This window comes from Xenopus laevis, chromosome 8S, assembly GCF_017654675.1.
Source record: "Xenopus laevis strain J_2021 chromosome 8S, Xenopus_laevis_v10.1, whole genome shotgun sequence".
Lineage (NCBI taxonomy): Eukaryota > Metazoa > Chordata > Amphibia > Anura > Pipidae > Xenopus > Xenopus laevis.
The window spans coordinates 84,976,780-84,998,003 of NC_054386.1; the positions used below are offsets into that span (position 1 = coordinate 84,976,780).

Genomic DNA, 21,224 nt, shown 5'->3' on the forward strand with positions numbered 1-21,224 from the left:
ACAGAACATTCCATTTTCAGCACTTTTGAGTCATTTAAGTTGCACTGCCTTCAATGGGTACTGTCATGTATTAAAGTACAGCCACTGGTTACTTTCAGTAATATAAGAGAAAAGGGACAATGCCACTATTCATTGCAATATAGACATCTTTAGCATGATACTGTCTCAAATATATCACAATTCCTTGCAATAGAATCTTCCATGAATCTCGTATTTACTCTGTGCTGATAAAAACGAGCATTTAATGTAGGTAAAACTGTGATTCAGCATATTTCTCTACCGACTGCCGCTAAATCGAGGATATGCAACTTAGACAGGCTTGGACCACTAAGGTTTTTGGTACCAGTAAATATTTACGTTCAGAGACCATTCCACTGTTTTATCATGCTAAATACCTGTGTATTCAATATTTTCAAGAATTCTACCAATAATGAACCTCTAGTGCTGATATTAACCAACCATCTCTATCTGTCTCTATCGATTGCTGTTTCCCAGTGTCTTTACTTTACTTTAACCTCCCTTTTAAATTCATCCAGTCATTGTCTTGACAACACAAGGAAAATAGGAGTTTGATACCTGAAATGGTATTAATATTAGATATTATTAATATTAGAATGCATGTGTAGTTATTTGGAGTTTTGTTTTAAATATGGCGTAACTATAGTTGTCTGCAGGGCCACCATCGACAATCGTGGCTCCAAATTTTAGCAAACACTCACCTTGGCCCCCTTGAGTGGTGGACCCTGCCAACAAGTAAAATAAGGCACCAATGGCAATAAATGCCACAAGACATGGCCATCATCTGCCCTGACCACTGCCAAGTTATGCCAATCTTTGACCACACCCCACTCCCCATAAGCCCCGCCTCTGAGTGTCAGTGCCTATATTGCTTAATAGTATTGTCTGGATTCTGTACTTGCTGATTCACTGATACTGAACAAAGCAATGTTTACTAACCATTCTGAATATTGTCGAATACAGCATACCTCTTCATTCCTTAGAATAATGGAAGTGACTATTAGGGGGTAATTTATCAAAGTCTGATTTTATCTAAACATTTTCTGTTACAAACTCCGATCAAATCCGCTCTGGTTTTTTACACTTATTTATTATCAGATCAGATCAAATCAGGATTTTTTTCACGGTTTTTTCAGATTTTTCACCCGAAAACTCAGATTTCTTATGCTTTTTTGCCCAAAAACTCTGGGGTATAATGCACGGCGCACATCAAAAAATCATTGGGATTTCTTCCATTGATTTATATGCAACCTCGACAGGTGCCGAATTTTCTAATTCGATTTTTCCATCCTCGGGGTATAATAAATTCTGAAAACTTTGTGATTTTTTAAAAGTCAGATTTTATAAAAATAATTATGAATTTTCTGGGATTTTTGCATTCCGAGTTTAGTAAATAACCCCCTTATATTTCACTGCCCAGAACAGATCTGTTGTTCGTGTGCCTTCTTTCAAAATGTAGAGTATTACATTGAAGATGCGTTTTGGTTTCCTGTTTTTTTCCAAACACTTCTACAATCATTTTTTTTAAATATGAATGTGTATATATATATATGTTTTTGTACATGAAATGAAATATATATTTCTTTACACTTTGCAGATAGAAATGCTTAAACTGAAAAATAAAAGCTTATTTTAATCAATTTCTCTCTGAAATCTGTATTATAACAAAAGTCTAAATCAGGTTTAGGGGAGCAGTAGTAAGAGTAAGGGAAGATATATGAACAGGTCAAACTGAAAGATACTCTTGACAGGCAGGTGAACTTAAAATGGTCCATGACTTATTTTTTCTTTATACTTTTAATTATTGCCTTTTTGTATCCAACAACTAGCATCATGATCAAATCTCACTAAAGAGTAATTTTCCTCAAAAGACCTTTATTTTTGAGTACATAAACACTTGGGGGGTTATTTATCAAAGTCCAAATTTATCTCAATATTTTCTGAAAAAAACTCCGACCAAATCCGCACGGGTTTTTTTCGGCTTATTTATAAGTACACTTTCCCGACAATTTTTTTTGCGGGGAAAAAACGTGAAAAATACGTATTTTACAAATAATTCACTTTTCAATATAAAATTTAATTCCTGAACCAGAAAGTGTATTTTTTTTAGCTGTAATATTGGTGCGTAGACAGCCATCTTAGGTCATTTTTAGTGATGGGCGAATTTATTCGCCAGACATGGATTCATGGTGAATTTCCGCACTTCTCCACCTGCAAATTATTTAGTGAAACTTCTGGAAAAATTCACTGCCACAAAAAAAGCTGCACGCGCAAAAATTGTCGCTCTTAAAAAAATTTTGACACCCATTGACTTTAATGCATTTGGACAAAAAAGTTGCTTGTGTAAAAATTGTAGTGTGCATAAAATAATTTTGATGACCATTAACTTAAACGCATTTGCAAATTGTTTGCCGTTTCGCAAATTTTTTTCTGAGCTTCGCTAATTTTTCGGTGACAGATTCGCTCATCGCTAGTCATTTTGCCTGGACATGTGCTTTCAGAGTTAATTAAAAAGAATGAATTATGGAACTGCTTTCTGCAGGCTGTTGTTTCTCCTACTCAATGTAACTGAATGTGTCTCAGTGGGACATGGCTTTTTACTATTAAGTGTTGTTCTTAGATCTATCAGGCAGCTGTTATCTTGTGTTAGGGAGCTGCTATCTGGTTACCTTCCCATTGTTCTGCTGATGGGCTGCTGGGGGGAAAGGTAGGGGGGTGATATCACTCCATCTTGCAGTACAGCAGTAAAGAGTGACTGAAGTTTATCAGAGTACAAGTCACATGACTGGAGGCAGCTGGGAAACTGACAATATGTCTAGCCCCGTGTCAGATTTCAAAATTAAATATAAAGAAATCTGTTTGCTCTTTTGAGAAATGGATTTCAGTGCAGAATTCTGCTGGAGCAGCAGTCTTAGCTCATAGGTTTTGAAAAAAAAAATTTTTTTTCACCATGTCAGTATCCCTTTAAGGTGGCCATAGACGCACCGATAATATCGTACAAAACAAATTTTCATACAATATTTGGTGCGTGTATGGCAGGAGATGAGCCGACTGATATTGGCAGAAGACTTGGATATTGGTCGGCTCACCTATCGGCCCAGGTGGAAAATTTTGATCGGGAGCCTTTGAAGGCATCTGAACATCAGCCCCTGTTTAGTGCTGAATCGTCAGATACAGGTAGAATTCTATTGTTTCTACCTGTATATCTGACTATTCAGCTCTACACCTGTGTTTCTTGGAAAGATCTTTTCCTGGAAAGATCATAATTGTTATGACTATGACCAGTGTCGGACTGGCCCGGCGGGACACCGGGAAAAAACCCGGTGGGCCCCGACCCTCGAGGGCCCCCGCCGGGCCAGACCCCCTCTAATAGTATAAAAATGTTGAAAAAGCTTCCAGCGATGCGCATCGCATCGCCGCTTGCACATCGCCGCTTGCGCACCGAGAAGCGCCGCTCACGCATGCGCATGGCGGCGTTCGAGCGGCGCAGAAGGGGGGCGGGGGGCCCTGGACCAGCAGTCCCAGTGGGCCCCTGGACCAGCAGTCCCAGTGGGCCCTGGGCCCCCCAGTCCGACCCTGACTATGACCACCTTTAGTTAGTCAGCAACTTAAAGAGGATCGCATGAGACATAACTGTTCAGTTAGTTTGCTTTTGAACCATAGCATGTAAGTTACAATCAAAAACCCGGCGTATATAGTGGAAAAGTAAAAACAACTGTGTGTTATTAGCTTTAAAATACTGAACAACAGGAAGATAACAACCTAGTAATACAGTATAATTATACTAATAGAAACTAAACAGCATTATTTTAATGATGTGCTATAGAGACAGAGACTTGGTTATTAGCTAAAGCCTGGAAACTACACATACTTCTTAGTTTCAAATGGACATAAAAAGACAATCCTCTGGGGTAGGGATTGGCTAAAAAAATAGATGTGAGTAAAGGAACAGTAACACTAAAAAAACTGTGTTTTAAAATAATGAAAATATTAGTTACTGTTGCCCTGAACTGGTAAAACTGGTGAGTTTATTTTAGACTGATATACATATATACCAAGTAGGAGCTAGTCACCCACCATCCACCTATGCCGCCCTATGCGTTTTGCAAACTCCTCAACTTCCTCAGGGGTATAAGTAACAGGCGCGTGTTACCTCCGGGTTTAAATGGGTATCTAATTGCTTCTGAGTTTCCGTAATCTCGAAAAATATTTCCTTATACATCATTTTCAGTGAACCGTGGTTCGCGTCAGACAGGAAGTGTGGGGCCAATACTTGCTCTGTAGTCGTATGTGTTGCTCATACTGTCACCGGTCTCTAAATAACCAATTAGTAAAATATTATTTTGCCATTGCTTATTCTCTAATTGAGCTTGCGACAATTGCATTGCCATAAAATTACTCTTATGTTTTGTATTTTAAAAAAAACATCCTGGGTACTGTTCTAATTATCTATCCTATGAATATTCTGTTCAGTGTCGGACTGGCCCACCGGGATACCAGGAAAACTCCCAGTGGGCCAAGGTGTTAGTGGGCCCTCCTGCTTCTAACCTTTTGGCCTATTTCAAGGTCATTCTCTATTTCTTTATTGGAATAAAGAGGCTTGATAATGGAAGAATAGAATATTGTATGTAGAGAAAAGAGACTAGGAGAATAAAGAGATTGAGTGAGGAGAGGAGGTATAATAGTTTGGAAAGTGGGCCCTCAACCTAAGGTTTTCTGATGGGCCCCTGGTATCCCAGTCCGACACTGATTCTGTTACATTATTGAAACTGAAACCAAAATCATTCGACAGCTAACACAAAAGAAATGATATCCATTTTTGGCTGGGAAACCCCATGTTCTTTCTTGATAGTACAAATGTGTGTGCAATTGCTTTTCAGTACATGATCTGAATTGAGCAATCAGTGAAATTATCCTTCTGAGCCTGCAGGAAATGACAACGAGTAGAATATTTGTTCCAAGGTTACTCACATTGGTGGCATAATTCCGATTTTATCAACCCACTGTCAAGCTCTGATTCTGGGTTTCTCAACTTACTTTATATCTAAATAAATGTCATTTTTAAAAACAAATAATTTTATAAATGTAAACCTTTAAATAAAGGTGTGTTAAAGATTTCTCATATATGTTTTAACTTTACCTTCAGTAGCTTCCAGGGTGCGATACTGGATAATCGTTTTACCTTCCACATTGCCTTGCAGTGGTAACCTGACCTATGAAGTTGTACTGGCAGAGGAACTATTTCTTTGGCATAGCCCACAGTCTTACTTTTCTCCCAATCTCCTTAGGAGAACAGAAGGACAAAATTACAATTGTCTAGCATGGATAGAAGAATGTTGTAGCAATGTAAGTGGTGGCTTAAAAGGGTTACCCAATCGATTAGTTGGAGGAGAGTCATTTTCCAAGGTAGAAGTAGGTGAGCACTTGACCTTCAGCAACAAAAATGAGTCTCCAGGTTCCAATTTAAAATGTATTTCTCCACAAATAAAAGTAAGCCGAGTCTCAAATAGGAAAAGAGAACTTAAAACACAGAATCTGATATTGACTTTATTTCTCTCTTGCAATTAGAATTAACACTTGTCATGATTTGGACAGAACATACAAAGTTATGAAAGAAACAAGATAGCATTTAGTGCACAACATGACAGTAACCTGTATAGATACACACACATACAGTCCCTACATACTTCTTATTGGGTGTACAACTTGAAAATTATAAAGAAAAGATGCAATTTTGCCATGCGGAAATAAGAGAAATTCATTGGTTATTATTAAGGCTATCAAAGGTTGGGATTTCAGTATGAAGAGTTCAGCTAGTTCAGTTGACTTTAAAATTATAGAATTGTTATTAACTAATTTTAAAGCAAATAAATGCCAATTTAAAGGTAGCAGACCAGCACCTCTGATATACATGTAGGCCGGCAAGAACCAAGTACCTAATTATTATACATTCATCTGAGCAGGCATTGTGTTAATTTTCATATAGTTTGATTTTGTGATGAGAACCTAGGAAGTCCTTTAAGTGGCAAATACTTGATATAAAAAGTAGTGGAAAATTTAGTAGGTGAAGAAGGGACCTTAAGGCTTCAAGGCAACATCATAGGACATTAAAACGCCCTCCGTATACATGTACAGCTTTCGGTCATTAGAGTTGTAACTTAGACTCTGCACTTTTTCTGATATCTTATCCATAATAATGCTGACTCTTACTTCCTTGCCTGTCTTAGTGTCAAATGTGTAGAAGACCTCGTCTTGCTTTGGGCTGAAGGACCGTGTAGCATACAGAACCCCACAGATCATAAAAGCATTGCTAACCTCAGTTTTCAACTGAGTGGTGGGCCAACTATTATCTACATTGAAGGTAGCAACATTCACTTTGCCTATTACAAGCTTGCCTGCATTTTCCTCTGTAGTATATAAGACCCACAACCCCCTCTCATCTGAGATAAAGTCAATATCCCGGAAGCTGACACCAGCATAGGAGTATCGGTTGTTGAACACCGCATTTAGAAGGGTTTTGCGTTGGGTCAAAAAGCTGCTTAGATTGATCCTACACATATCTCTACTATTGTAACAGTTGTAGTACAAGTGATTATTATGTACAATCATTCCAGAACCTTGGCCAGCCATGGTGTAGTTCCACTTGTTTTTCATGAACATAGCAAGAGGCACATCTACTGCACTTCTGTTCAAGTGCATGTCATACAGATTTGAATAGACTCGCACAGACTCCAGTATTCGACCATCAACATTCAGTGGGGCGACCCAGTACATTAATTTCCTAGTGGTGTTCCAAGCTGCATCTTTACCCCAAGCTCCAGATTTGTAACCAACTCCTTTCCAATTGACTCGAATAATGTTTGGTTTGCCAATGCGAGCTAAGCCACGGTGCTGGCATGAACCTGAAGACAAGGAGAAAACAGAAAATGATATTAATCATCATTTTCTTTACTAATAAAAGATTCAAACTAAACTATACTTAGTTTAAAAACTCCTTAAATAAACATACTTCCTGGGATAAATCATACGTTTCAAGACATTGTTTTTCTTAATCTCTGGTGTAACTGCATATATTTATATTTAGACTTTTTTGCAATGTTGTTTACCTTGCCTGTAGTATGTACACAAGGCACTAGTGTAGCACAACAACAACAGTGAAAGGCTTGCCCAACTGTTTGCCTTTTTTCCTGTTATTTCATACAATAGGGGGCACATTTACTAAGGGTCGAATATCAAGGGTTAATTAACCCTCGATATTCGACCATCGAAGTAAAATCCTTCGAATATCGAAGTTGGAGGATTTACCGCATTTAGTTCGATCAAACGTTTGAAGGAAAAATCGTTCTATTAAATCCTTCAAATCGAACGATTCGATTAGAAGGATTTTAATTCATCGATTGAATGATTTTCCTTCGATCAGAAATTGCTAGGAAAGCTTATGGGGAAGGCTAACATTGGTGCTCGGTAGGTTTTAGGTGGCGAAGTAGGTAGTCTAAGTTTTTTTTAAAGAGACAGTACTTCGACTATCGAATGGTCGACTAGTCGAACGATTTTTAGTTCGAATCGTTCGATTTGAAGTCGCAGTCGAAGGTCGAAGTAGCCAATTAGATGGTCGAAGTAGCCAAAAAAAACTTCGAAATTCGAAGTATTTTTCATTCTAAACCTTCACTCGAGCTAAGTAAATGTGCCCCCAAATGTCTGTGTTGCTCTAATTGACAAGGGTTACTAAAGAATCAGATAGCTCCTTTAATAATCTGAGCATTTTAACCAAGGGCAAGAAAACAGATGTATCTGAAAATACAACTTGTAAAAAATGACTAACTTTTTTAACTATTACATTGGCATTTGTTTACACTAGAAAAAAAGATGAAAAAAATTGCACCCAAAAGTAAAGGTGGTCATACAACATAAGATCCGCTCATGAGGTTGCCATATGAGCAGATCTTAACCAGATATATATGCCCACCAAATCGGATCAAATTACACCAAAGGAAATGGGCGCCGATGTGGTCCTCTATCGCAAGGAAAAATCAAACCCGTCCGATTAATATCTGGCTGGATCTTTGGCCTGATATCAATCAGGAAGACCCGTCGGAAGTCCCCACACATGGGCAGATAAGCTGCTAAATCAGTTTAAAGGACCGGTATTGCCATCTTTAATCTGCCTGTGTATGGCCACCTTTAGGCTTAGGTTGATATTTCATACTAGCCATTTAAATTCTATAAATGTTATATTAAAAGGAGAAACCTTAACCAGATTTTTTTTTCACATATAAATTAATCTTGCCTTAGTGTTCTGTATCATATGCTGCTATAACTCATTTTTATTGCTTCTTAAAATACCTATTATTACCTAGTGTAACTCATTTTGTTGTTCTGTTCATCTTGGTGGTTAACATTGTGTATCTCTATACTGTAACTACTCTTATTGCTCCAAATAATAACTACAGGTATGGGATCTGTTATCCAGAATGCTCGGGGCCTGGGGGATTCCGGATAAGGGGTCTTTGCATTATTTGTAGCTTCATGTCTTAAGTCTACTAAAAAATCAAATAAATATTAAATAAGCCCAATAGGCTGGTTTTGCCTCCAATAAGGATTAATTATATCTTACTTTGGATCAAGTACAAGTTGCCATTATATTATTACACAAGAAAAAGAAAATCATTTTTAAAAATTTGGATTATTTGATTATCATGGAGTCTGGGAGATGGCCTTTCCATAATTCGGAGCTTTCTGGATAACGGGTTTACGGATAATGGATCCAATACCTGTACTATTATATGTCTGCTTCACAATGCTTTTTATTCTGTACAATCTGTATTTTCAACAATAATCTTATGCAAACCCCCAATGTGTCTATATAAAAAACTGTAAGATAGTGATATTTTACTGACCTAATGGTATAGTGACTGGTGTCTTAATCGCTTTGAGGTTCTTCTCACAGTCCACAAGCTTCTTCTTAAGATTTTCCATGTCCTTCTGGATTTTGAGAACATTGTTTTTGTCCATAGTTTCTAGTTGCCCAACTATCTTCGAGATATTCTTCACCTAGCAAAAGATGCAAGTTCACAGTATATAATAAGGGCAAGGTCTGAATAATGGTGGGTCTTAGTCCAATGGCTGCCTTGCCAATCCTTATTGGGCTGAAAGCATCCACTCAATCATTAATTTTCTTTGTACAAATTATTTCAAGGCTCAAAATAAGTAGACCACTCACTTATCTCATATAATCAAATCAAATACTACAGCAAAACATCATTAGGGTGACTTCTCCTTTACATATCTTGTATCAGGAAAATGATTTAAGAGCTAATTTATGATATAAATAGGTAGCTGTTACATGCAGATGCAATGGGTGCTATTTTGTTATTTATACCGTTGAACCCAATTCCATAGACACAAAAAATGGGTTGCATTACAAGTGAACTATTTTATTTGCATACATTTTACATCCCTACCCCCTTTTAGTAAGCTCTGTAGGTATGCAATAAGTCACATGTTCTTACATAGGAGCTAATTTACTAAAAAAAAAAAAAAGGCAAATTTGAACTAGTGGCAACAAAAGAAATATTTGCTTTCATTGATTTCCCTAACTTGAAACAGAGTGGTTATTTTAATTGGCTGGTGAGGTGCATATTTGTCCATTGTTGATAAATGAGTCTGATACATCTGAGTGCTGAATTATTAGATAGTCAATTGCTATAACTTATAACTAAACATAATTTTAAAGCCTTATAGTCTTTCTCCATTCTCTTCCCTCCCAGCAAAATCTATCCCCTTCAATGTCTGTAATCATTCCATAAAATATCTCAGTTTTCAAGATGGCTTCTCATATTTTACATTAGTTACCTCTGAATGTAAATTGTCAACATGAGTGGCGTTTCCTTTAAGCTTGGTCTTTAGTTCATTAACAAGTCTTTCCATTTCCAGTAACTCCTTTTTGAGCAGTACATAGTTGATCTCCACCAGGGCCTCCGGACGCATTTTCTCCAGACGTTCCAGTCGGAAGGTAAAATTAATGATCCTGTCCAAGTATGATTCTAATCTGATTTCTTGCTCTTCTAACTATAAGAAAATGAGTGTAACTATAATTATACAGCTTCTCCTATGACATTCAGATTTGTGCAGAAATTAGCATTTAAAGTATATATCATTACATTCGTCCTAATGTAGAATGACAAGCAGAAAAATATAAATATAATATTGAAATAATCCTAATTTAATAGGACTGTGACAGCTGCTAAATTTGGTTGATATGCTATTTTCTTCTTCATTTGTTAGTGTTGGGTAAAAACTCTTGCTACTGTGTCCAAAAAAGAGCGGCAATTGACTACATATTAACTACAAGTATATAAATATGATGAGGGATAGTGATGGGCGAATTTATTCGCCAGGCGCGAATTCGCGGCGAATTTGCGCGAATCGCCGCCAGCGAATAAATTCACAAAACGCCCGCGAAAATTCGCGGGAAAAATTAGCCGGCGTCAAAAATTTTTTTTTTAGAAAAAACTGACGCCGGCGTCAAAAAACGGGCGCCGGCGTCAAAAACGAGACACCGACGCTGTTTCGCGAATTTTCGCAAATTCGCCCATCACTAATGAGGGATTGAAAAATGCACATTCCCTGGTCCCCTGTCTCTTAAGTAAACTAGTATGTATGCAAGTGCATTACAAAAACAGAGGTTTTTAGTTACAATACAAAAATGGGGGGGTTTTGGGAGCACGCCAAGGCTAAGTAAAAATATATAGACACAATTTGTATATATAGACAGGGCCGCCATTAGAAATCACGGGGCCCCGTACAACAAAATTTTTGGGGCCCCCTGGGCCCCACCCACACTGACGACCAAGTTCCACCCCATATCCCGCCCACTCCACATCGCAGTTAAAAGACCACACAGACATCAGCGCTAAAAAAGTAACCACCCCCCACACAAGTTGTAAAAAGCTATTGATGGTCAGGGCCCCCTTATAAAAAATTGGGGCCCCAGAAAAAACATTGGTGGCAGGGGCCCCCTTATAAGTTAAAAACAAATTGGGGCCCCAAAAAAAATTTGAAAAAAAAAATAAAAAATGTTTTGAAAAAAAAAAAAAAACATTGGCGGCAGGGGCCCCCTTATAAGTTAAAAACAAATTGGGATCCCAAAAAAAAAATGTAAAAATTTTTTTTTGAAAAAAAAACTGGTGGCAGGGGCCCCCTTATAAGTTAAAAACAAATTGGGGCCCCAAAAAAATGTGAAAAAAAAAAATTTTTTTTGGAAAAAAAACATTGGCCTTATAAGTTAAAAACAAATTGGGACCCCAAAAAAAATATAAAAAAAAATTTTTTTTTTGAAAAAAAAAACTGGTGGCAGGGGCCCCTTACAAGTTAAAAAAAATTGGGGCCGCCAAAAAAAAATGTTTTAAAAAAAAGATTGGTGGCAGGGGCCTATAGAATATTAAAATAATACATTGGTAGCCAGAGGATTAAAAAAAAAAAAACACAAACTGGTGTTCAGTAGAATTGAACTCATGGCTTCAGTACTTCAACTTCGCCTCCTTTCGTGACTTCGGGTCTTTTCACCGCTTCAGGACTTCAATTTCGGCTGTTTTCGTGACTTCGGGTCTTTGCGCTGCTTCAGGACTTTGGCTTCGGCTGTTTTCGTGACTTCGGGTCTTTTCGGCGCTTCGTGACTTCGGGTCTTTTTGGCGCTTCGGGACTTCGGCTTCTTCTGTGACTTCGGGTCTTTTCGGCGCATCGGCTTCGGCTTTTCGGCACTTCCGCAAGAGGCAACGCAAGAGGCAAGACGTACGGCTCGGGCGCTCGTAAGGGGGGCCCGGATCTTAAAAAAATGCAGCGCTGCCGGGCCCCCTTCATGCCCGGGCTCGGTACGCTTGTCCCCCCTGTCCCCCCCTGATGGCGGCCCTGTTTATAGATATTTATATTTGGGGCATTTCGCTTCGCCGAAAAATTTGCAAATTTCCTGAGAAATTTGCGAAACGGCAAAAAATCTGCAAAACGGCGCCGGCCTCGAGTTTTTGACACCGGCATCGGGTTTTTTTTTGACGCCGGCGTCCATTTTTATGACGATGGTGAATTTTCACGGCGGTTTCGTAAATTTATTCGCCGGCGGGCGAATCGCAAGAATTTGCCGCAAATTTGCGCCTGGGGAATAAATTCGCCCATCACTACTAGGGATGTGCTTCTTCTGCCTGCCCCTAGTTCTGGCCCTGATATCACACCACAATATCCTTAACTATTGTAACTTACTCACCTTTTGCATTTCATCTTCCACTCGGTTACCTAGCCGCTGAGTTTCATCTTCCAGAGCTGCTACCCTCTGGGCTGGGAAAGTTCTGTCTGGTAGAACAATTTCACAGACACAGTGATCCTTTCCAGAGAGAACACCTGAAGCATTTTTGGTCACCTACAAATGAAAAGCATACATAAAATGCGTTCACTTTTGGCATAACAGTCAACAGATAAATGTTAGTGAAGCTCTGTGCAGCACACTATAATTAAAAAAATAAAAATTGCTAATATAGTCATCAGATTACAGATGTAAGAATGGCTTTTTTCAGAAGACAGGGGTCCCCGAAGTTTCTTACCCATGAGCAACATTCAGATATAAACAGAGTAACGGAGCAATGCAAGTATGACAATGTTCCTAGGTGGTGCAAAATAAGAGCTGTCATTGGATATTTGGTAGCCCCTAAGTGGACTGGCAGCCTACAGCTAAATTGTTCCTCCAAGCCAGAAATTCAAAAAAAAAGCACCTGCTTTGTGGCCACTGGGAGCAACATCCAAGGGGTTGGTGAGCAACATGTTGGGAATCACTGCTAACACTAGGAATAAAACGAATGTGCATCAGTCTATATCAGTCAATGTATAGGCTGGAGTTCAGTGTTTGTCACCAAGACATAAAAAGCTATATAATAAAAGTTCTTTGAGAATTAAAGATAAAACTTAATTTCTATTTTTTTATTAAAACATACATACCTGTTATAAATGTGTTTAAAAATCTGAGCTGTCAATCATATATTGCCTGCCCTGCCTTTATGCCTCAGGCATAGAGTCGGGGCAGGCAATTATTTTGCATTCTGTACTTCCTAGATGTCACTGCACCCCTCTTATCCCCCCTCCCTTCTCAAGGTCTATCATTGTGTAGCCTGTGTATGGACATGTGCACTATGTTTCCTCTGGTACATGCACAAGATTTTGGAGTGATACAAAGCTTTTTTTAATAAACAGTGTCCACAAAATGGCGACTGCCTGCTTGCTGTGATTGTGGTTTCCCAGACAAGATTGAAATAATTTATATAAAATTTCTTTTGCTCAATAATTACAGGATTCGGAATTATTTCTTAGGGTGACAGATCCCCTTTAAAAGGCTTAATCCATCTGATCACGGCTTACACAGACAAACCCACAGCCAGATAAATCTTTTGTACTATCAACGAGTTTTCCTTCATAAATCACCAAATGTCCCCTTTTATCCCCTGTACTTTTTTTCATCCAGGCCTTATGTTTATTATAGTAAGCAATCACATATTTAAAAAATCACATCTAGTATAATAACTTGGTCACAGGCATTAGATATTAGTTGTATACATTTTAAATTGCCTCCACAAAAGATTAGTATCAAGTGGAGTGGAATATTTTGCAGTTTTCAACAGGCTTTTGTTAAGAAGAATCAGCAGTAAGTAACTATCACGTTTGAGGTGCAAAAACGCCACTACTTTTTATATAATGGGCAGAATGTATCCTATACTACATATGCCATGGATATATATAATAAAATGATGATTTTATCTAATAAAAGGTAATTGAAGCTTTTAAAAAAAAGTCATCAAAATGATTACATTTAGCCGATAGACCTCATATGGTCAAAGAGCTTTTCAATGACGGCTAATACCCTCATAATTTACAGTAAAGGGTTTATTATATAGTATATAATCAGTTGATTTCACTATACAGAGCAGTATGATTATTAGGGAAATCTACATACACTCAGGTCATTTTATGGTGCAGCTTGTTGACTGTCAATCTATTTATTGACAATCAGTACCATTATTCCACACTGAATAAATACACAGTACATGGGTATAGAACCAAGTCCTTATCGTCAATGAATAGATAGCATTAAGCATTATACTGAGGAGAGTGTGCTCTGTCAATGTAAAATCAGCTTTTTTTTGGACAACATGCTACTTTGACATATCAAATACCTGTACGTACCAGTAAACAGACTCACATGAAGTCATTTCCTAAGCAAGAGCAGTGGCAAAGTGCACTTTCGGACACAAATCAGCATGTTTTTTATTCAACAATTCCAGCATAATTGTGAAAATGCTGCAAATGGTATCCACCACAATTGCACCCAGTGTGTCGAATGAATACAGTTGTGGTTGCTTTTTGGCAAAAATCAGCGCCAAGTTGTGTCTAGCATTTACCCAAGGGGGGTTGTGCTACTTCCGGAACACATGTACAAAATGGTTTTTGCATCCTATTCACTTGGGGCACATTTACTATTGGTTGAATATCGAGGGTAAATTAATCCTCGATATTCGACCATTGAAGTAAAATCCTTTGACTTCGAATATCGAAGTCAAAGGATTTACCGCATTTCCTGCGATCGAACGATCGAAGGAAAAATCGTTCGAATGAATCGAACGATTTTCCTTCGATCCAAAAATGCTAGGAAAGCCTATGGGGACCTTCCCCATAGGCTAACATTGGTGCTCGGTAGGTTTTAGGTGGCGAAGTAGGTGGTCGAAGTTTTTTTTTAAAGAGACAGTACTTCAACTATCGAATGGTCGAATAGTCAAACGATTTTTAGTTCGAATCGTTCGATTCGAAGTCGAAGTCGTAGCCGAAGGTCGAAGTAGCCTATTCGATGGTCGAAATAGCCAAAAAAATACCTCGAAATTCGAAGTATTTTTTATTCTAATCCTTCACTCGAGCTAAGTAAATGTGCCCCTTGGTCTTGTCTGGCTACTGACACAATCCGCTGTGGAAACACTGGAGCTACCGCCAGTTCCAGAGTAGTGGAACTTTAGGGTTCCGCAGCATTAGTAGGCAGTTATTGTATTTTTTAAACATTCAGTTGTAGTATACGGTATAAATATGAAACCAATAGATAAAAGTGTAATTGGATTAAATTGAGTTTGTAAAGGTTATTTTTAAGTACTACTACAGTTGCACTTACTTATAGGGAGAGCCAAGGCCATTTATAGAATTTTAGCACAGATTGTAGACCAGGCATGTCCAAAGTGCGGCCCAGGGGCCAATTGCGGTACGTTTTCAAATTTACATTTCACTAATCATTTCACTAATGTGCCCAAAAATTACTGCTATGATTACTCGATTCCTGTAATTTAATGTTAATCGTTCAAAGAATGTGGGGCTGAATGGTCGGCCCCCACAAATTTTCCCCCCACTAAATCTGGCCCTCGTTGCAAAAAGTTTCGGGACCCCTGTTGTAGACAGTAAATAAGAAACAAGTTTGACTCTCTGGTGCCCTAAACATGTAGCACAGTAGGGCCTCCTGTCAAATACAAAGGGGCAAATTCCCTAAGTGGTGAAAATTGGCTATCAACGCCTTTGCAGCCATGGCAACAGTTCGCCAGGCATAAATTCACCAGGCCAATTCTCTGAAGTGCGAAGTTGCGTCCAGGGCACCAAATGCTGGCGAATTTTCACTAGCATTACTTCGGCAATCAAATCGAAGATGCAATATCGTTGCCTAATTTGCATACGGTGGGGAATGATAAAGTTGAATGGACGTATATGTTGCAGCAAATACATTACATTACACAAGCCCAGGGAACCTTAATAAATAAAATATTGTTGTTATAATGCCCTACACATGAGCCCAGTGCATAGTTTATGTTCCATATGTTAGAAAATGAAGGGGGGAACCCGGTTACCCAAAAAAAAATTTATGGTCCATTGCAGGCTATCACTCAGACGGCAGCGTTTTTTGGGAAAAAAAATTTTGCACTAAGGATTGAGGAAGTCAAATGCACTCCATTGCACTTCGCCTGATCTGAGGTGGTGAAGGAAAGTCTGGCAAAAAAGGTAACGTTCAGTAAAATCCACATCTTAGTGAATTTGCGGAGTTACTTCCATTCGCCAAAATGAAAATTTGCCTGGTGAGTGCGAAGCAACGCTAGCGTCTATCTCCTCCTTTTTTATCTGTCTAAATCCAATGTAGATTCAGTTAAAGAAATGACCCTGAAAAGACAACTGAATATATACTAAGCATCATACATATTATACAGGAATGATTTATACAGCGCATGTGTAGAAGTTGGATGGGTATAAGTGGGGAATAATCGATACTTACAAAGCTGGCAGCAGTGTGCAGTAGGAAGAGGATCAGGATGCAGGAAAACATAATTTCTGGTGCTTCTCTGTAACATGCCCAGGTTTATATAAAGGGTGCCCACCTACCTACACCCCCATTCTTGTTTGGGCTTTCTTATCTTAATCTCTTAAAGAGTGAGTGTTAATGGAATAGAATGATATGGGCAATAAGATCGGATTCCTAATCACTTGGAATTAGTGATGATTAATATAATCCTGTGGTTGTTGCCAAGGATTATTTGTTGTGTGTGTTTCCGGAAATTTGTTGCATGAAATACAGTGAAGACAAAGAATTCTGTATAATAGACACAATGTTGAGAAACATTTGGCTTTTGAGAAGACCCAGTAAGTATGCCTGGAACAGAGAAAAGCCTCTTGGTGTCAATAGCATTAATAGCTGTTTATTGGACACCAATACAGACTGTACAGAACACGCTTTAATGCATAATCAGGAGGTCATTTTTAGTGCTTGTCTTAGGCGTTCCAAGACGCTATCTATGATATCCATGACTAAATGAATGTTGGCAAAGCAGACATGGTATTGGTTATTGCAGAATTTCCATTGGCATTTTAAACTTCTAAAGAGGTATTACTAATAAAAAGAATTTTATACCCGGTTAAATGAAAATAATGTTCATCACTGAAAAACTTTACTTACATTTAGGGAGGCATAGAATCCTCCTTTTTTGGATTTGGCAAGATACTAAATCAGAAAATCAGCAAAGATTCAGCCAAATCCCAAACCAAATACATGTCGTAATATTCAAATTTGAGAAACATTTTTTAAAAATGCTGCTTTTAGATTCACAGAGCTTCAAAGTCACCTGAATTGTGGCTGAGGACTTAAAATTCAGACAGACATATGAGCATAGGACGCACTTATATACAGAATAATACGCAAATTACTTTCTCTCGTTGCTTTGCGGACACCCCAATATACTGTTTTAGAAACTCTGTGATGTAGAAACATTTGACAGATTACAGATTAACATCTTTTAGAACTGTAACACTATCTAACATATGGTCTTTTGACCTATTGTATTATTATAACTGACTATCATGCTTATGTTACAGTACGATGGTTTTCTGAATACACTTAAATATTCTTCTACAGTAGAAGTAAAATGTAATTTATTAGTAATTCTAATTTTAATTGTATCATGGATCATGAAGCTGGTTTTCACACATAATCCCGGTCTCATTAAAGATTAAGAAATATAAGGTGACTGTTAACCATAAATTCATTTAACTGCCGGAATTCATTTCACAGTAGGATCATTTCGCCGGTACAGATCTACTGCGCATGCGCCAAAAGTCACGCACATGCGCAGTAGATCGTACCGGCGAAATGCTCCTACTGCGCATGCGCCGTTCAAAGCAGGAAGAAGATCGCGTGGAAGAAGATGGCGTCGGTGAACTCCCTGGACTGAACCTGCGCAGAAGGGTAAGTAACAAGTTAGGGGCATTTGCCCAGCGGGATGGGTAGGCCAGGGGGGAGGAGGGAGGGTGGGCAACAAACGGGAGGGGGGGTGGGGGGTTTGCACCGACTAGGTTTCCTTCCCCTTTAAGGTCGAAACGCGTTGAGCTCACCTTTTTATTTTTAATTATGTTTTGTATATTACTTTTGTTTATTTTTTTCTTCTTTTTGTAATAAATTCATTTTGCTTTTCAAATCGGGTGTGCTATCCATTGTTTTTAATATTTGCAATAAAGTAGATAGGACTTGGTCAAAATACAGTTGACATTTTTTCTAAGTCCCAAAAAATGCAAGCGTCTTTTACTTTTTACAGGGTGATAGGCTGCAAAAGATCGTCATTTTTTTGGGGGTACCCGGCTTCCCTCCTACATTTCCTAACATATGGCACATAAACTATACACTGGGCTCACGTGTAGGGCAATATAACAACTCTAGTGTATTTTATTAAGGTTCCCTGGGCTTGTGTAGTGTAATGTATTTGCTGAAACATATATGTCTATTTAACTTTAACTTCCCGCCGTATGCAAATTAGCCAACACTAGTGTAACTTCGCTTTGCTTGTCGCAGTAATGCTAGTGCAACTTCGCAAGCGTTCAGCACCCTGGACACAACTTCGGATTTTCGTGAATTAGCTCTGTCCTGGCGAATCTACGTCTGCCGAAGTGTTGCGATGTCATTGAAGCCGTCGCTGGCGCAATTTCGGAGGTATGTAAATTTGCCCCATTGTTGGCACAATGGGCCAATTCACTTAGAGCAGCTGCCTCTGTGCTGCATCTACTGCAGCGGTATCCAAAAGGTAGATCGGGATCTACCAGTAGATGTTGGTAGACAGAGTAGTAGTTGGTGATCAGTAGATCTCAAGACACTGTCAACAAACAGCTTCACTAAATGACCCTTCTGTTTTATTCTTTTCATTCCGATATTTCTTCTGTCAAGGTTACATAAGAAATAGTTGTTTGTTAAATATAGCAATATAAATTCTCTTATAAATCAATATAATATTTTATTCATATTTTCCATGGAACAGAATGCTAACAGTAATATTATGGATGTAGATCAGAATGGGACAACATCACAAGGAAACTTCGGGCGACTTTGGAGGGATCCGAGTGCCATCCTGCCGGCGATTTAGATTTTAACTGGCGGGAAGTTCGGGGAGATAAGTCGCCCGAAGGAGAGACATTTTGATGCAGAGCGACTAAATCTCCCCAAATCTCCACGTGTGTCTCTGCCTTAAAAGTAGACCCTGCATAAGTATGGACACTCCTTATCTATTGCAGTTGCATCTGATTCACTATCTAATTCGCAAGTCTGTCTGGTGTCATTTCCAGTGTTTGCCATGCTAGTGAGGTCTGCACACACTCCTTTAGGTGCAAGTATGTGAGCCTTTTGACTCAGTGCATGAAAGGAACCCTTGAACTATCGCCTGGTCAGAAAGTGGCAGTAGTTCCAAAGGTACTTTTTAATGAAAGGGGTTTTATACACAATTGACTGTGGGGGAAACGGGGGAAAGCACAAGCTGTGAACTGCACTTGAAAACAGAGCCAGGTCAGGCCCCGTAGGCCGTAGGCAACCTGCCGACTGGGCGTGCGCGCATTTTCGAATAGACGCGCGCTTTCACAAGCGGACAATCCAGCAGAGATGGGACCAGACTAGGAGGCTAGAAGTACAGAACAACATTGCGGGGGGTTTGCACCTGATGAAGGGAGGTGCAAACCACCGAAACTTTATTCTGTACTTGGAGTGGTAAAACTGTCTAAAATATAGGATTATTTGCACAGCAAGAAGTGGTGAAGTGCTTGCCTTTCCTGCGAAATTTTGCTGAAGGCACCCATCACAACCACCATTTATGAGAAATTGTCATGGCCTAAATGTTCTAGGTTTTGGTGAGCAGCTATACAAGATTGACAGCTTGTGCCTACCCCACTGAGCTCATAAAGCATACATTTAGCTGAATTTCTTAACTTCTGTAATATGAGGATTTATCTGAAAATCAAATATTTAATTGTGCCCCACTTATATAAATGGGATTATGGGATTAATACTAGGACACTCATCAGGAAACTGGTATCTGACCCTCTCCAATTAACTCACACCCTTAATATGACACCTAGATGCTTTTCTTCATATACCACGTTCAAGCTTTCTGCTTAATGTGTAACCCCTTTCATGCCAGTACAGACTCGAAGTAGTAATAATGAGATTCATTGTTTTGATGCAGGAACTTCAGTATCGCTGTTTTTCTTCAGCTGTGAATGGCTCCAGGATCTTTATGTTCTAATAAAATGTAAACTCAAGGGGTTTGTGGTTTACTGTAAAGTACTGCATGGTTGCATATAAGAATTGTTTCTCAAGGAGATCTCCTGTTTTATTTTGCTATAGGGGGTATAGGGGGTTGTTTAGTGGTATACAGGGCATGTTCATAAATAATATGAATGTAAGTAAGTAATGCATTTGTATATAAATGGATTATTAAGTATACAGAAAATGTACACATATCTACAGGGAATACACAGTTATTTACTGAGAATAATAAGGTTATTTATTATTATTATTAATATGGTTATTTACTAAACTCTGAATGCAAAATGAAGCAGATAACAGTGCTGCTCCAGCAGAATTCTGCACTGAAATCCATTTCTCAAAAGAGGAAACAGATTTTTTTTATATTCAAATTTGAAATCCAACATGGGACTAGACATGTTGTCAATTTCCCAGCTGCCCCAAGTCATGTGACTTGTGCTCTGATAAACTTCAATCACTCTTTACTGCTGTACTGCAAGTTGGAGTAATATCAAAAAAACTTTGAATTCTAAAAACTTAGCCAAATGTTGGCTATAGGTTCTAGGAGGTCCCCATAGGCTAACATAATATAATATATATACATAATATATCAATTCGGCAGGTTTAAGGTGGCAAAGTGGCGAAGTGTCGAAGTTTTTTAAAGAGACAGTACTTTTGAACGATTTTTTGAATGGTCGAATATTCAAAGTTTTTCAATTCGAATCGAAGTCAGGCACCAGGCACCCTAGGCAAGCCTGGCAGTAGCGGGAATCTGCGCATGTGCGAATCTACACTCGCGTGCGCATGCGCGAACCTGCGCTCTCGTGCGCATGCGCGAAATGGAGTTTGAGCGCATGCGCAGAAGTGGAAAAGACGCAATAACAACCAGACAGTCGGGCAGAGAAGGGAACCGGACTTGGGGTAGGCGACAGAGGAAGAACGTGCCTGGCGCTCCCCCAGCTTTGCGCCCTAGGCACGTGCCTACTCTGCCTACCCCTAGTTCCGACCCTGACTCAGAGGCCCAAATAGTCCTCCAGTAGCCCACTAAATAGTGACTGTCTATGGCATACCTCCCAACTGTCCCGTTTTGAGCGGG

At 38.9% G+C, this 21,224-nt stretch overlaps 1 protein-coding gene across 1 annotated transcript; it reads right to left on the reverse strand.

Moving 5' to 3' along the window:
• Positions 1-5,722: 5,722 nt before the first annotated feature.
• On the reverse strand, positions 5,723-16,399 carry LOC108700578 (olfactomedin). The gene is made up of 5 exons (XM_041575313.1): positions 16,349-16,399; positions 12,275-12,427; positions 9,871-10,086; positions 8,916-9,069; positions 5,723-6,920 (listed from the first exon to the last, which is right to left on the reverse strand). The coding sequence occupies exons 1-5, from the start codon at positions 16,397-16,399 to the stop codon at positions 6,097-6,099; spliced, it is 1,398 nt and encodes a 465-aa protein (XP_041431247.1). The 3' UTR covers positions 5,723-6,096.
• Positions 16,400-21,224: the final 4,825 nt, after the last annotated feature.

Coding starts and splice junctions, on each gene's coding strand:
- LOC108700578 (XM_041575313.1), bottom strand. CDS start 16,399: ATGTTTTCCTGCATCCTGATCCTCTTCCTACTGCACACTGCTGCCAGC. Junction 12,428..16,348: donor TGCACACTGCTGCCAGCTTT/GTAAGTATCGAT, acceptor TTTCATTTGTAG/GTGACCAAAAATGCTTCAGG. Junction 10,087..12,274: donor TGGAAGATGAAATGCAAAAG/GTGAGTAAGTTA, acceptor ATTTTCTTATAG/TTAGAAGAGCAAGAAATCAG.